Source organism: Aegilops tauschii, chromosome 1, assembly GCF_002575655.3.
Source record: "Aegilops tauschii subsp. strangulata cultivar AL8/78 chromosome 1, Aet v6.0, whole genome shotgun sequence".
NCBI lineage: Eukaryota > Viridiplantae > Streptophyta > Magnoliopsida > Poales > Poaceae > Aegilops > Aegilops tauschii.
This window is the reverse complement of record NC_053035.3, coordinates 456,781,739-456,793,118: the sequence shown is the minus strand read 5'-3', so window position 1 is coordinate 456,793,118 and position 11,380 is coordinate 456,781,739. Positions and strand designations below refer to the sequence as shown.

Genomic DNA, 11,380 nt, shown 5'->3' with positions numbered 1-11,380 from the left:
AGTACTCCCTTCGTTTCTAAATATAAGCCATTTTAGAGATTTCAATACAGATGTGTATATCAGCTAAGGAGTCCTGTAATTGCCAAGTACTACATTCTTTCTAGCAGCCTGTGGCTCCCTATTAAAATTAAATTACTCCCTCCAATTCATATTAATTGACTGCTTTGGTACAAAGTTGCACAAACGCAGCATCAATTAATATGAATCAGGAGTATCTAATTAGCCCAAAATTCAAAGGGCGCCAGAACTCGATGGTTGATTGCATCTGGCAAATGTGGGTCCGAGAGCAAACCATAAGCAAAAGTGATTTGTCAGATTGTTTACTTGCGTTGTGATTTTTCTGGGAAGCATTTTGCATAACAAAGCAAACACAAACACATGGCACATCCAAGTGGCATTCAGATTTCACGACATCGCAAATTCGCAATACGCCCGTGCATAACGACCAGTAGCACAGATCAACAGGGTAGAAAACCCCCTCAGGTAGAACAGGCTAAAAAACGACATAAGTTTGTCGCGTCACCAAAGTTGGGCATTACAAGTTCTGTCTGTCCAAGCTTTGTTCGCTGGACCAAGAGCTGATGGTACCAAAATGCTAGCATCCTAACGCACCCACGAATCCCACATCAGGGCTTGAGTGACAGGGCCAGCCCGAACTTGGGGCTCTTCTCAATGGCCTTGGTGTCAACCTCGGTGGAGAAGGTGATGAGAGACTTGGGCCTCCACGCGTGCTGGATGAGCGCACTTGCGATGCCGAAGTTGTTGTAGCGCCCCTTCACGGTCGTCAGGGGGTCCAGCTCGTGCTGCGTCCCGACGGTGATGGTGTTCTCGTTGCTCGAGAAGCTGTGAGCGATCTCTGCTCCCACAGCAGTGGTGCGCTGCACCTGGTGGTAGTAGGAAGCAGCCAGGGTGTTTGCCTTGTTGTTCCTGAAATTGATAATTAAACACCATAAGTACCACATTTATGAATACTCTATAGGCCAAATTAGTGTTACATCATGCAGAAGATCATGCAAAGACGGAAACGAGAGCCCTTTGACCCTCCTTCAGCAATAAAATAATCGGATTCAGAAGCTAACAAGAAAGTCTGCTAAGGGCAATTGGGAATTGTAGAATGTAAACGACGTGTTAAGACCAGAAATACACCAAAGCACTGGAAGAAACAACTTACAGATTCAACGAAGCAGTAAGATCTTGATTAGTGTGGCTCAGTCCAGCATTGTACTTGGTGAAGTCACCAGAGGCAGTGTCAAATGCAACATCAACACCAAAAGCAAAAGCCTTAGTCCCAATGACACCAGAAAAGTTAACAAGAGGGTTTGAATTCAGGCCAACACTGCCGTTGATGCCAAGATGGGGATGCAAGTACTGGAGTTCAGCCTGAAACCACGAGAATTCAGATTAACTTCTAAATATCTATCAAGCTACAAAAATGATAATTGGTAATATTCCTAGATGGACACTAAGAGGAGATCAAAAAGATAGTTCAACACTCAAGATACAAAAGTAAAGGTGATAATACCTTCCCAGGGGTAGACTTCTGGTAGGGGAAAGGAAGAGAAAGAACTCCCTTCAAGCCCGGTGTGTACAGCTCAGGAACAGTGATTGTAGTTACAACCTGGTATAAGGGAAAAACTAGTGTAACTGATACAGAAACTGGGGCCTCCGATTTCAGGAGAAGCAAACATAAATGAAAGACAAGTATTAGGCAAGTAACAAGTACAAAGGGAGAAGAAAAGAACTTACACTTGAGTCCGAAGTTGCTTTCACATCCACTGTGAAATTCTTGATCTTCACCTGGGTCTGGAGGTCAGCCACGATAGCTTCATTTTTCTTTGTGCTCGAACTAGTAATTGTCTAGGAAGATGAAAACAAGAGTTAGTGCAACACTATAAAGGTTTTCAAGCACAGCACTACATATTTGTTTAGAAACAATGACAAAGATTGTGCTTGCAGCCATAATTAGCAAGAAAACAAAATGGCCATAACTTAGCATACCATTGCAACAATACAGTATGCAAATTTCTTTATTCAAGAGAGTGACTCGGAAAATAATATAATACAATAACGTAATTAATTCTCTGGTTTAGGTCATGCTAGGTGTAGCTCCACGAAAACATAACTGAGACCATCTTAGCTCAGTGCCCATCAGGATATAATAATCCTTAAACAACATAGTCAGTGACCCATGATCAAACACACCACAGTGGTAGAACCAATAACACAGAAGATTTTAATCTACAAAAGCTATAAATAAAATTGAAAAGGCACATTCTAGGCATGCATCAGGTAACCAGAATAAATTCACTGAATACCGGTTGGTAAAATTCAACAAGAAGTATACAGCTTCTAACCCAAGCAAATAAATTGTAAGGAGTAATAGATACTATTTCAACACAAGACTTATTGCTGAATGAATCAAGTCTGCTCACAGACACATACAACTTGTTTAAAACAAAATCCGGAGTGTATCATGTTTGGAATGAAATGGCATTAGCAAATCAAGTAGAACAGGAACCAACGGCATGTCACAAGAGATTTTTACAACCAGGGCAACTTCATCAGATATACAGAAACTGAAGTTACATGTCAATCCAATAGAAAAAACTTCCTAGATAGTCATGCGTGTACTAGGACAATCATGTCACTTCATGTGAGCAAACGCAAAACCAACTGACATTGGTAATACCAGCCAGGCAACGATGGAACAGAATTAATATGCCACTAGAACTGCAAAAACGTCTTACATTAGTGTACCGAGGGAGTACATGCAAAGGCTAAACATCTAAAAACTTAAATTGGAGATGCACCAAAAGTGCATTAGCCTCCAAAACACTGCAAGCATAGTGTCAACTAGGAAGTCATAGGACAGCCCAATCCACTCTAAACACCAAAACCTTGAGTGGGACCTGACAAACGAACAAAGCCCTGTTACAGCCATGATTCAGAAGGGCTGCTACACACTAAACCCAAACCCAGACAACAGCAACACATAAACAGGCAAATCCGGTTACCAGTCGCACCACATGTAAACACGAATCTAATACAGGGGACTAGCTATGGAAACCACGAACAATCCCAAAATGAATCGCGTCTCGGCAAGCAAAACCAGACCATTCCCGAGTCCACCCTAAACCCTAACCCACTATCCGCCTAAACGCTGCCGCAACCGAAGCGAGCAACAGGACAGGCTGTAGCATAGGACTGAGAATGAACAGAAGGGAGGCACTCACAGCTCCGTTGGCGGCGGTGGTGGTGAAGGTGAACTTCTGGCCCGTGGTGTAGTCCCTGTTGAGGAGATCTGCAGATCCCGCCCGAGGAGAAACAAGCGTCAGCAAATCAAACAATCACCGAAGCTACCTAATCGAAGGTCGACCCGGGAAGAGAAGGGGCGCCGACCTCTGGCCTTCTTGCCGATGTCGGCGTAGAGCCCGGGGCCGGCGGGGCGGGCGGGGGCCGGGGCGGGCTTGGCGGCGTCCATGGCGAGCGAGCGGCGGCGGACGGCGGCGAGGAGAGGAATGCGATTTGGGGGGCGGAGACCGTGAGGAAGGGAGGGATGATGAATGGGACGGAGGGCTCTGGTTTTATCGGCAGGCCCGTGGGGGCCGAGACGGACGGCCCGGATCTGCCGCGGGCCGGGTCGAGATTATCGCTGGCGACCTTCTTTTTCTTCAAGAAAAAGATGAGGCGGCCGTACGCGGATGACTGACGCGATGAGCCTCGTGTTTTGGGTTTTTTTTTTAGAAAAATGTCTCGTGTTGTTGGGGAGAGGAATATGCGGCCGGTTGGTGAACGTTGTACCGGTGTCCATTCTCCTCCGTTTCTTGGGCAGAAAGATGGTCCTTTTGGGCCTGGCCAGAGTCAATCTGACTAGGAAAAAAATACTACAGGTGTTTCTCAAAGAAATGCAAAATAGGCCAATCCAATTTTTCTGAACTGTCCAATATAAAGCAAACGGCTAGATGGCTTATTCCACCTTCCTCCTCCACTCATCACCCGCATGCCTCCATCGTCCGCGGACAACGGCACTCCTGCACCATCGTCGCTGCTCTGCCCTACACTTCGCTCACCGCCGCCCATTGTCGTGTTGACGCCATCCCTCTAAAAAGTGCACCGACGTGCACCCCCCACATCCCCAAAACGTCAACCTTTGAACTCACGTTCGCAAGCTCGCTGCCGGCTACGGCTCATTCCTGACCAAGGCCTTACTGGTGTGGTCGGGCATGATATACCCCTCTCGGCACCATCCTCGATGCTCTGATGTGCCTCCTTATGTCTCCCCTTCCTTCGAAAACAAATCAACCGCCTGAATTCAATTTTCAGACAACTTAGGAAAACTCCAATATTTCTCCCCTTCCTTCGAAAACAAATCAACCGCCTGAACTCAATTTTCAGACAACTTAGGGCAACTCCAATATTTCTCCCCTTCCTTCGAAAACAAATCAACCGCCTGAATTCAATTTTCAGATAACTTAAGGCAACTCCAATGTAACAATCCAAATCTTGTCTGTTTTTTCCTGTGTTTTGTCCGTTTAGGTCGGCAAAATGGATAGCGCACATGGTTTCTGCATCCAACGCGAACGGCCCATTTCATTTTTCTTTTAAAAAAGAAACAAGAGACTACCAGCGGGGACGAGCGCCACCTGCCTGCCAACGCCTACGGATATGAGCGTAGGCTGCCCGGCTGCCCAGGCACCTGCGCTCAACGAACAACGGCCCATTTCATTTTTCTTTAAAAAAAACAAGAGACTACCAGCGGGGACAAGCGCCACCTGCCTGCCAACGCCTACGGATATGAGCGTAGGCTGCCCGGCTGCCCAGGCACCTGCGCGCAACGAACAACGGCCCATTTCATTTTTCTTTAAAAAAAACAAGAGACTACCAGCGGGGACGAGCGCCACCTGCCTGCCAACACCTACGGATATGAGCGTAGGCTGCCCGGCTGCCCAGGCACCTGCGCGCAACGAACAACGGCCCATTTCATTTTTCTTTAAAAAAAACAAGAGACTACCAGCGGGGACGAGCGCCACCTGCCTGCCAACACCTACGGATATGAGCGTAGGCTGCCCGGCTGCCCAGGCACCTGCGCGCAACGAACAACGGCCCATTTCATTTTTCTTTAAAAAAAACAAGAGACTACCAGCGGGGACGAGCGCCACCTGCCTGCCAACGCCTACGGATATGAGCGTAGGCTGTCCGGCTGCCCAGGCACCTGCGCGCAACGAACACCGGCAGGGAGAACACAGAAAACATCCGTTTTGTGTCCGCATCCAACCCAAATTTGCGTCAAAAAATGGGTCCAAGCAGACAAAACAGACAGAAAATGGGAATGCGTCTATGCGTTAGGAGTTGCTCCAGCTAAAAATGGGTCCAAGCGGACAAAATAACAATCTTTTGTCTGCGCCAAAAATGGGTCCAAGCGTTGGAGTTGCTCCAGCTAAACTGGGTCATTTTACGGCGGTGATTTTTGCTTCACCTCACCAGAGACATGTCTTGAGAAAACACGCTTCATACTAGGGTTAAGCTGCAGAAAAAATGTTCAGGCTAACGAAGTTGGACACTCTGCTCTCCCTCAAAAAAAATGTTAACAGATGATTTCACAGCTAATGACGGTCACAAGGAAATATTACTATGACAAGGAAATCATCACTGACAAAAGAAATGCAGCTGGGAAAACAAGGGGATGGATAACCAAATTATGTCATGGATCACACTCACTGTCAGCTAAGAAAACGCATCAGGGATAAACCAACCAACCAACCAAACAGCCAAAGGCAGCACGACCGGTACTCACTAACATCAGCATCTCTGTCTGTCTCTCGATCTCACTTAACAACGCACGGTATCTCAAAGGCGAACCAAAACAAACTGGGGAACAAACTTCAGCTATACAAGACACAAGCCAAAGGCGGCACGACCGTCGCAAAACCCTATAAAAATAAGTCAAACTCAGGCACCAGGTAGGCAACACCACAACAAATTAAGCAGGTCCCCTTGATGTCGCGGCAGCAGACCAGAGAGAACATTTTTTACATCAGAAGCAAAACAATCAGAGGAGCAAGCTGCCGTCCACCCAAACGTCCGTCGCCACGCTACTCAAATGGAACAGAGGATCCGCGTCTTCACCGTCTCCATTCGGCTTTCATCGGTCTCTCTGCACAGGATTCAGTGTTAGAACAAGGCGAGTTGAGCTCAAGTGGCAAATATGATACACAAATACTACAATCCAACTATCTGTAGCAAATACTGTTTAAATGCAGCAGCAAAAAAAAAATGATTTTTGCTTATTTCTTGGAACCTTTGCCCGGTTCAGAAAATTGGCTCATATGCTATTCATGGATGCCAGTGTGTTTGTGCAAGAAAGCTCCAAGTGATCTTAGGGAACAGCTCAGTTCATTTATCTGGTTATTTATAGTGGAACTAAATAAAGATAATACAAGTCAATTATCTGATTACTTTTGTGGAACCTAATAAAAAGGATATATGACTTTCATACAGTTGGGGCATGGAACAGTTTATCTCAATTTTTATAGCAAACAAAGAAGACAGAATATGATGTACGTATATAACAATAATTTGGCTTCTACCAACAACCTAATTATCAATTACAAAAGTTACTTTGAAGTAGGCAAAAACATACTATGTGTACTGAAGGTAAGAAAGTCTGACAAGTCATCAAACAGTCTTACTAATGTAAACACGAGTATTCAATGATCCTCTACTACTTACCGGCTGCGTCTCTTGATGACAGCATAGACTTGTCGACTTTCGCTCCCTCTTTGGTACCAGGATGGATTGGCCTTTGTGTACGCGGCGAGTGCGAGTTCTGCTTACCATTGGCAGGGGAAGGAAGGGAATGGCGGCGTGTGTAGACAGTTTTTTCTGCTGAATCAGCGCTAAGTCTAGGTGATATCTGTCCCCGCAGCTTCGCCTTTGCAGATTTTGTTGCAGCCATGTAGCTGGGCACAGCTGGAGAGTTTTTGGAGCCGTTCTCTGGATATTCTGGCTTCGTTGAGAACGAAGACCTCCTGTTACCACCTTTAAGGCTTTCGGCGGAGAGAGGTTCTTCTCTGGATCTCTGCTCCGCATCATTCACCAAAGCATTTTCTTCATTGTCAATGTCTTGCAGGGGCATAACTTCAGCTGCTGTAGCAACAACGGTCGGCTCATCAAGTTTTTCTTCACTTGTGACTGCATATGGAGTAACTTCCACTTCAGGTTTGAGATCAGGTACAAAGATATCCACCTTCGCATTTTCCAACAGATCATCATGGTGAGGTTCTTGAATCTCAGGATAAACTGGGACTTCCTGTGCAGTACGTTGTGGTTTCTCACATTGGATCTCTGGGTGGTCAGGGGTATCAGTTGCAGGGCTAGATACCTTTGAGGCTTCGGCCATGGAATTAGTTACCTTCCGAAGGCTGCGCTTAACCTTCTCAAGTTCAGTTAATTGGCTATCAGGCACTGAATCAGCAGGAGTGCTAGTGAATTTCCTTGGGTTCCTTCTTGTTTTTTCAGTTTCCAACGGCATGTTTGTCGGAGGAGTGGGCTCAACTGACATTGCAGAACTCTTCCGAGCATTGCGTTTCAATTTCCCTGACTCTGTTTCCATAGCGTAACTGGCCCTCTTTGTCTGCGGTTTGGCATCAGCAATAGCATTCCTCTTTGTTTGGTAAACAGGTTTCCAGACACGGCTTATGGTCCATCTCTCTAACCAGTTGAAGGCTGAATTAGGATCCCTCTCGTCATACTGAAAGTGAAGAGCCTCTACCAGAATCGGTGAAGCCAGAAGCTACAACATAAACAAAGAAAAAGGTTAATTTGCAGACAGACAGCAAAAGAGCTAGATGAGAGGATCGCATGTATTTGGTCAATGAACGAGCACAAAGACCAGACAACAGGTGAGGATAATTTGTTTTGTATATCCATGCCCTCAAATAACTATATATAGAGTTTGAACATGTATACCTTACGGGCAAATGCATTTGAAGCTAACCTCTCCCTCCATGCATCTGGTTTAGCACCCTGAGAAAAGGCAAGAATTGTTTTTTTAGAGGAAAGGCAAGAATTGTGTATTTGCAATTTTGGTGAAGATACCAAATATAGGATCATACATGCAATCTTTTCAGTTTTCATCAACATTACATACAAATGAAGATGAAAGCATTAAAAAATCCAAGAATCTGGCCACAATGTTCACAATTGACATTGTAGTGTTATTGTTTGGTTAAACTGAACCAGAAGGGGCAGGCATTTAGAAATATACAGAAACATCCATGTCAACTGAATAGCTTTATCCTAATGATCCTAATGTTCAATGTACACAGAATTATAGCTTTATCTTCAATGCAATCGCAATAAAGAGAATTGTTTTTGTGCTGATCCCGGCAAAAAAAAAATAACAAAGTCCCTTAGTCCAGTTACAACTGAATAGTATGTAGGTTAAACACCAACCATATTGTCTTTACAAATCATCGTCACTCAACTATAAAGATATCTAATGTGAAAAAAAAAATACAGAAACTTTATTCCAATTGAACTACAATGATCCCATGAGCTGAATTAACATTTGTATGCAAACAAGTTACAAAATCCTCATGACCCTTGAAGGAGAATCATGCCAATCTGTCAACTAAGTACAAAGTGGCCTTACATGGCTTTAACGGCCTTAATGAAAACTTATTATTTCTTGTTTTAGCTTAACCGTATCTCACATCTTGCATTCCTCGACATAACACATACTAATAAAACCATGAGCATCCATATTTGATAAGATTATAAAGTTTGTACAGATAAAAAGGAGCATTCGTTTGCTCTCACGATGAACAATATATCAGGATTGGATGAACTAGAATGAGCAAGGAATTTACCACAGACTTCTGCTCGGCAAGCTTCCAACTGAATTGAATTGCATCACTAGAGAGTCTGACATTTCTACCACGAACAATAGCTTGGAACTTCACAATCAACCATGTAGCACGGAGAGTTGAAGCAGCTTGCCTCCTTACAAGATGGCCACGAATCAGCGCCTGAAGTCGTATGATTCCTTTCAATGCACGGAAAGCCCGACGTGCCTGGACCAATGTGATGCCAAAATCAGCATGGTTGTAAAGCAAAACAACCCAAATGGCTATGGCAAAAATTTCTTTTGTAGCAGCTTAATAAGAACATTAAGAGGGTGAAATGATCATGTGTGTATGCAGGAACTGAAATGAATAGGAACACTATTAAATCATGAATAATATCACAGAGGTGTGACACAATAATTTTTGCCCTTTTTTTGATCATTTTAGCAGAAGAAATTTCAACATCAAGATAAGCATTACCAGGTAGCCTCGGAAGGCGGCTTGGGCCTTAACGGCTGCTTGTTCTTCCTTCAGCCGCTCCGGGTCATTGGACAGCACATCAGACCCGGCAGTGCTCTGCTTCTCCAAATCATGGTTCACCTCGTGCTGCACCGCCGCTTCGCCTTGCGAGCTGGAATTCTCACCCTTCCCCACCTCCGGCACGGCGTCATTGTTGCGCGGTGTAACGAGCACCGGCTCGGAGATCACAGGGGAGCTCTCCGAGAACCCGGGCTCCTTCCCACCAGCAACATACCCTCTGTTGCTCCCGGCCTTCTACGCACGAAAAACAACAAAAGCATCAGTTGCAGTGAGCAGATCTCTGCTCTCCAGGTGCAATCACATAGCTGGCAATTCCACAGATTCCTCGGAAAATTCAATTTTCACCTCCAATCCAAGTATTAACATACCGATAAATCCTTGGCCTTGGCGGAGCCAGACCTGGAGGTCTTCTTCCCGAAGAGCACGGACTTGAGCCACTTGGCCGGGGACTTCCCCATCGGAGCCGCCTCCTAGCCCGCCGCCCGCCGGAGGTCTCGGACCCTGCAGCCGAACCGCCGGACACGTCAGTGCGCAGATCTACACTGCAGATAATTGTTACGCAGAGAAAAAGCGCCAGAACCCGCAGCATCCACCCCAAACCCCCAAGATCATGAGCACTGTGACAGTGAAAGCAACCACGGCAACTAATTTCAAAAAAGAAAAGAAAAAGAAATAGAAACGGATCAAACGAGGCACGGAAGAGGAGAGGGGGCGAGGAGATCCGCAGTTGGAACAGTTCACGGTGAACTCCACCGCCGAATGCGGCGCCGGGAGCCTCGGACCCGGCCGGAAAAACGCTCGAAGCAGCGCCCTGGAGCGGCAAGCGGCGCAGATCTAGGGGGCGGCGGGGGGCAGACGGATCTGGGGAGCGACGGCTGGGTCACTCACCGGAGGAGGATGCTGCGCGGGCGGAACCCTAGCTCCCGCTCTCCGTCTGTCTGGCTCGGACGCCCTCCTACGCCTCCATTCCAGGGAGAGGAGGCCGAGGAGTTGGGCACTGGCACTGGCTCTGGCTCTGGCTGGTAGTGTGGTAGCAGCAGCAGCAAGGTGAGGTGAGGTGACGGCGACAGCAAGAAAAGAAAAAGGGAAATGAAATGCGAGAGAGAAAAAGAAGGGAGTGTGAGCCAGTGAGCGAGTGAGAGTGAGAGTGAGCCAGTGAAGCGCGGGACCCACCTCCCCAACAGAACCACCACTACTCGATGACATGTGGGGCCCCCGGTGCGGCCCGTCTCGATGACTCGCGGGCCCGGGCTGGGTGGGGCGTCGGCACGCCGGTGGGGGGAGGAAGGAGCGTGCGTGCGTGCGTGCGGTCAGTTTTGAATCGCGCCGCGCGGTGAAAAAGAGGACGGGCGGGGTGGGGCCGCGCCCTAGCGCGGAGCCACCGGCCAGTGGGGTCGGGGTATCTCCCGCCGTGGTCCGTTCCGCGGAGGAAGGTGGCCGGCCTCGCCTTTTTTTCTCACCGGCTAGCTGTCAGCCCCGTCCCCGTCCCGCCTGACCGGCTGAGCGACGGGAGTGGCGGTGGGCCACGCGTCAGTCAGTGCCGCGGCGTGGACCGTGCGGTGGGCGGAGTGGGGGAGAGGGGAGTCGATCACGCGCGCGTCCGGGGGGTGGGGCCCCGCGGCATGTGCGGTGATTAACGCCTTAAACGGATATCATGGTTGTGGATTACGACGACGGTTTAGATGCCCTGGGGAATCTTTTTTCTTTGTTCTTTGATGAGGGGGAATCGACCATTGACCTCCATGGCCATGATAGCAAAATGCGCATGTGTTTTCAATCAAGTACAAAAACATGCATGCATCCGTGACTGGATTTTGTATTCCTCGTGAACATTATCATGGATGTGTTTGTTGCCGGTCATAGGGTTTTTTAACTCACCGGCTCACCGTGGTGCCACAAAAAATCCGGCGTTTTTTTGGAATGAATGAACTGAAAAACACGAAATTTGTACTCTAAAAAAACACACGAAATTTTGGCCTTTAGGCTTCCTATAG

The 11,380-nt window shown here is 47.1% G+C and overlaps 2 protein-coding genes across 3 annotated transcripts; both read right to left on the bottom strand.

The window, feature by feature from the left end:
- Positions 1-379: 379 nt before the first annotated feature.
- On the bottom strand, positions 380-3,631 carry LOC109756478 (mitochondrial outer membrane protein porin 2). The gene is made up of 6 exons (XM_020315313.4): positions 3,400-3,631; positions 3,234-3,301; positions 1,747-1,857; positions 1,523-1,618; positions 1,172-1,380; positions 380-927 (listed from the first exon to the last, which is right to left on the bottom strand). Exons 1-6 carry the CDS (start codon positions 3,479-3,481, stop codon positions 627-629), a joined length of 867 nt encoding a protein of 288 aa, XP_020170902.1. The 5' UTR covers positions 3,482-3,631; the 3' UTR covers positions 380-626.
- A 2,113-nt stretch (positions 3,632-5,744) lies between these two features.
- Positions 5,745-10,472, bottom strand: LOC109756475 (protein IQ-DOMAIN 31). Of its 2 annotated transcripts, none has more exons than XM_020315306.4 (7): positions 10,275-10,472; positions 9,755-9,887; positions 9,327-9,620; positions 8,871-9,074; positions 7,969-8,025; positions 6,730-7,792; positions 5,745-6,154 (listed from the first exon to the last, which is right to left on the bottom strand). In XM_020315306.4, exons 2-7 carry the CDS (start codon positions 9,842-9,844, stop codon positions 6,123-6,125), a joined length of 1,740 nt encoding a protein of 579 aa, XP_020170895.1. In that variant the 5' UTR covers positions 9,845-9,887; positions 10,275-10,472; the 3' UTR covers positions 5,745-6,122. The 2 variants fall into 2 exon arrangements, with proteins under 2 accessions (XP_020170895.1, XP_020170897.1); XM_020315308.4 differs by having other exon boundaries at positions 9,327-9,617.
- Positions 10,473-11,380: the final 908 nt, after the last annotated feature.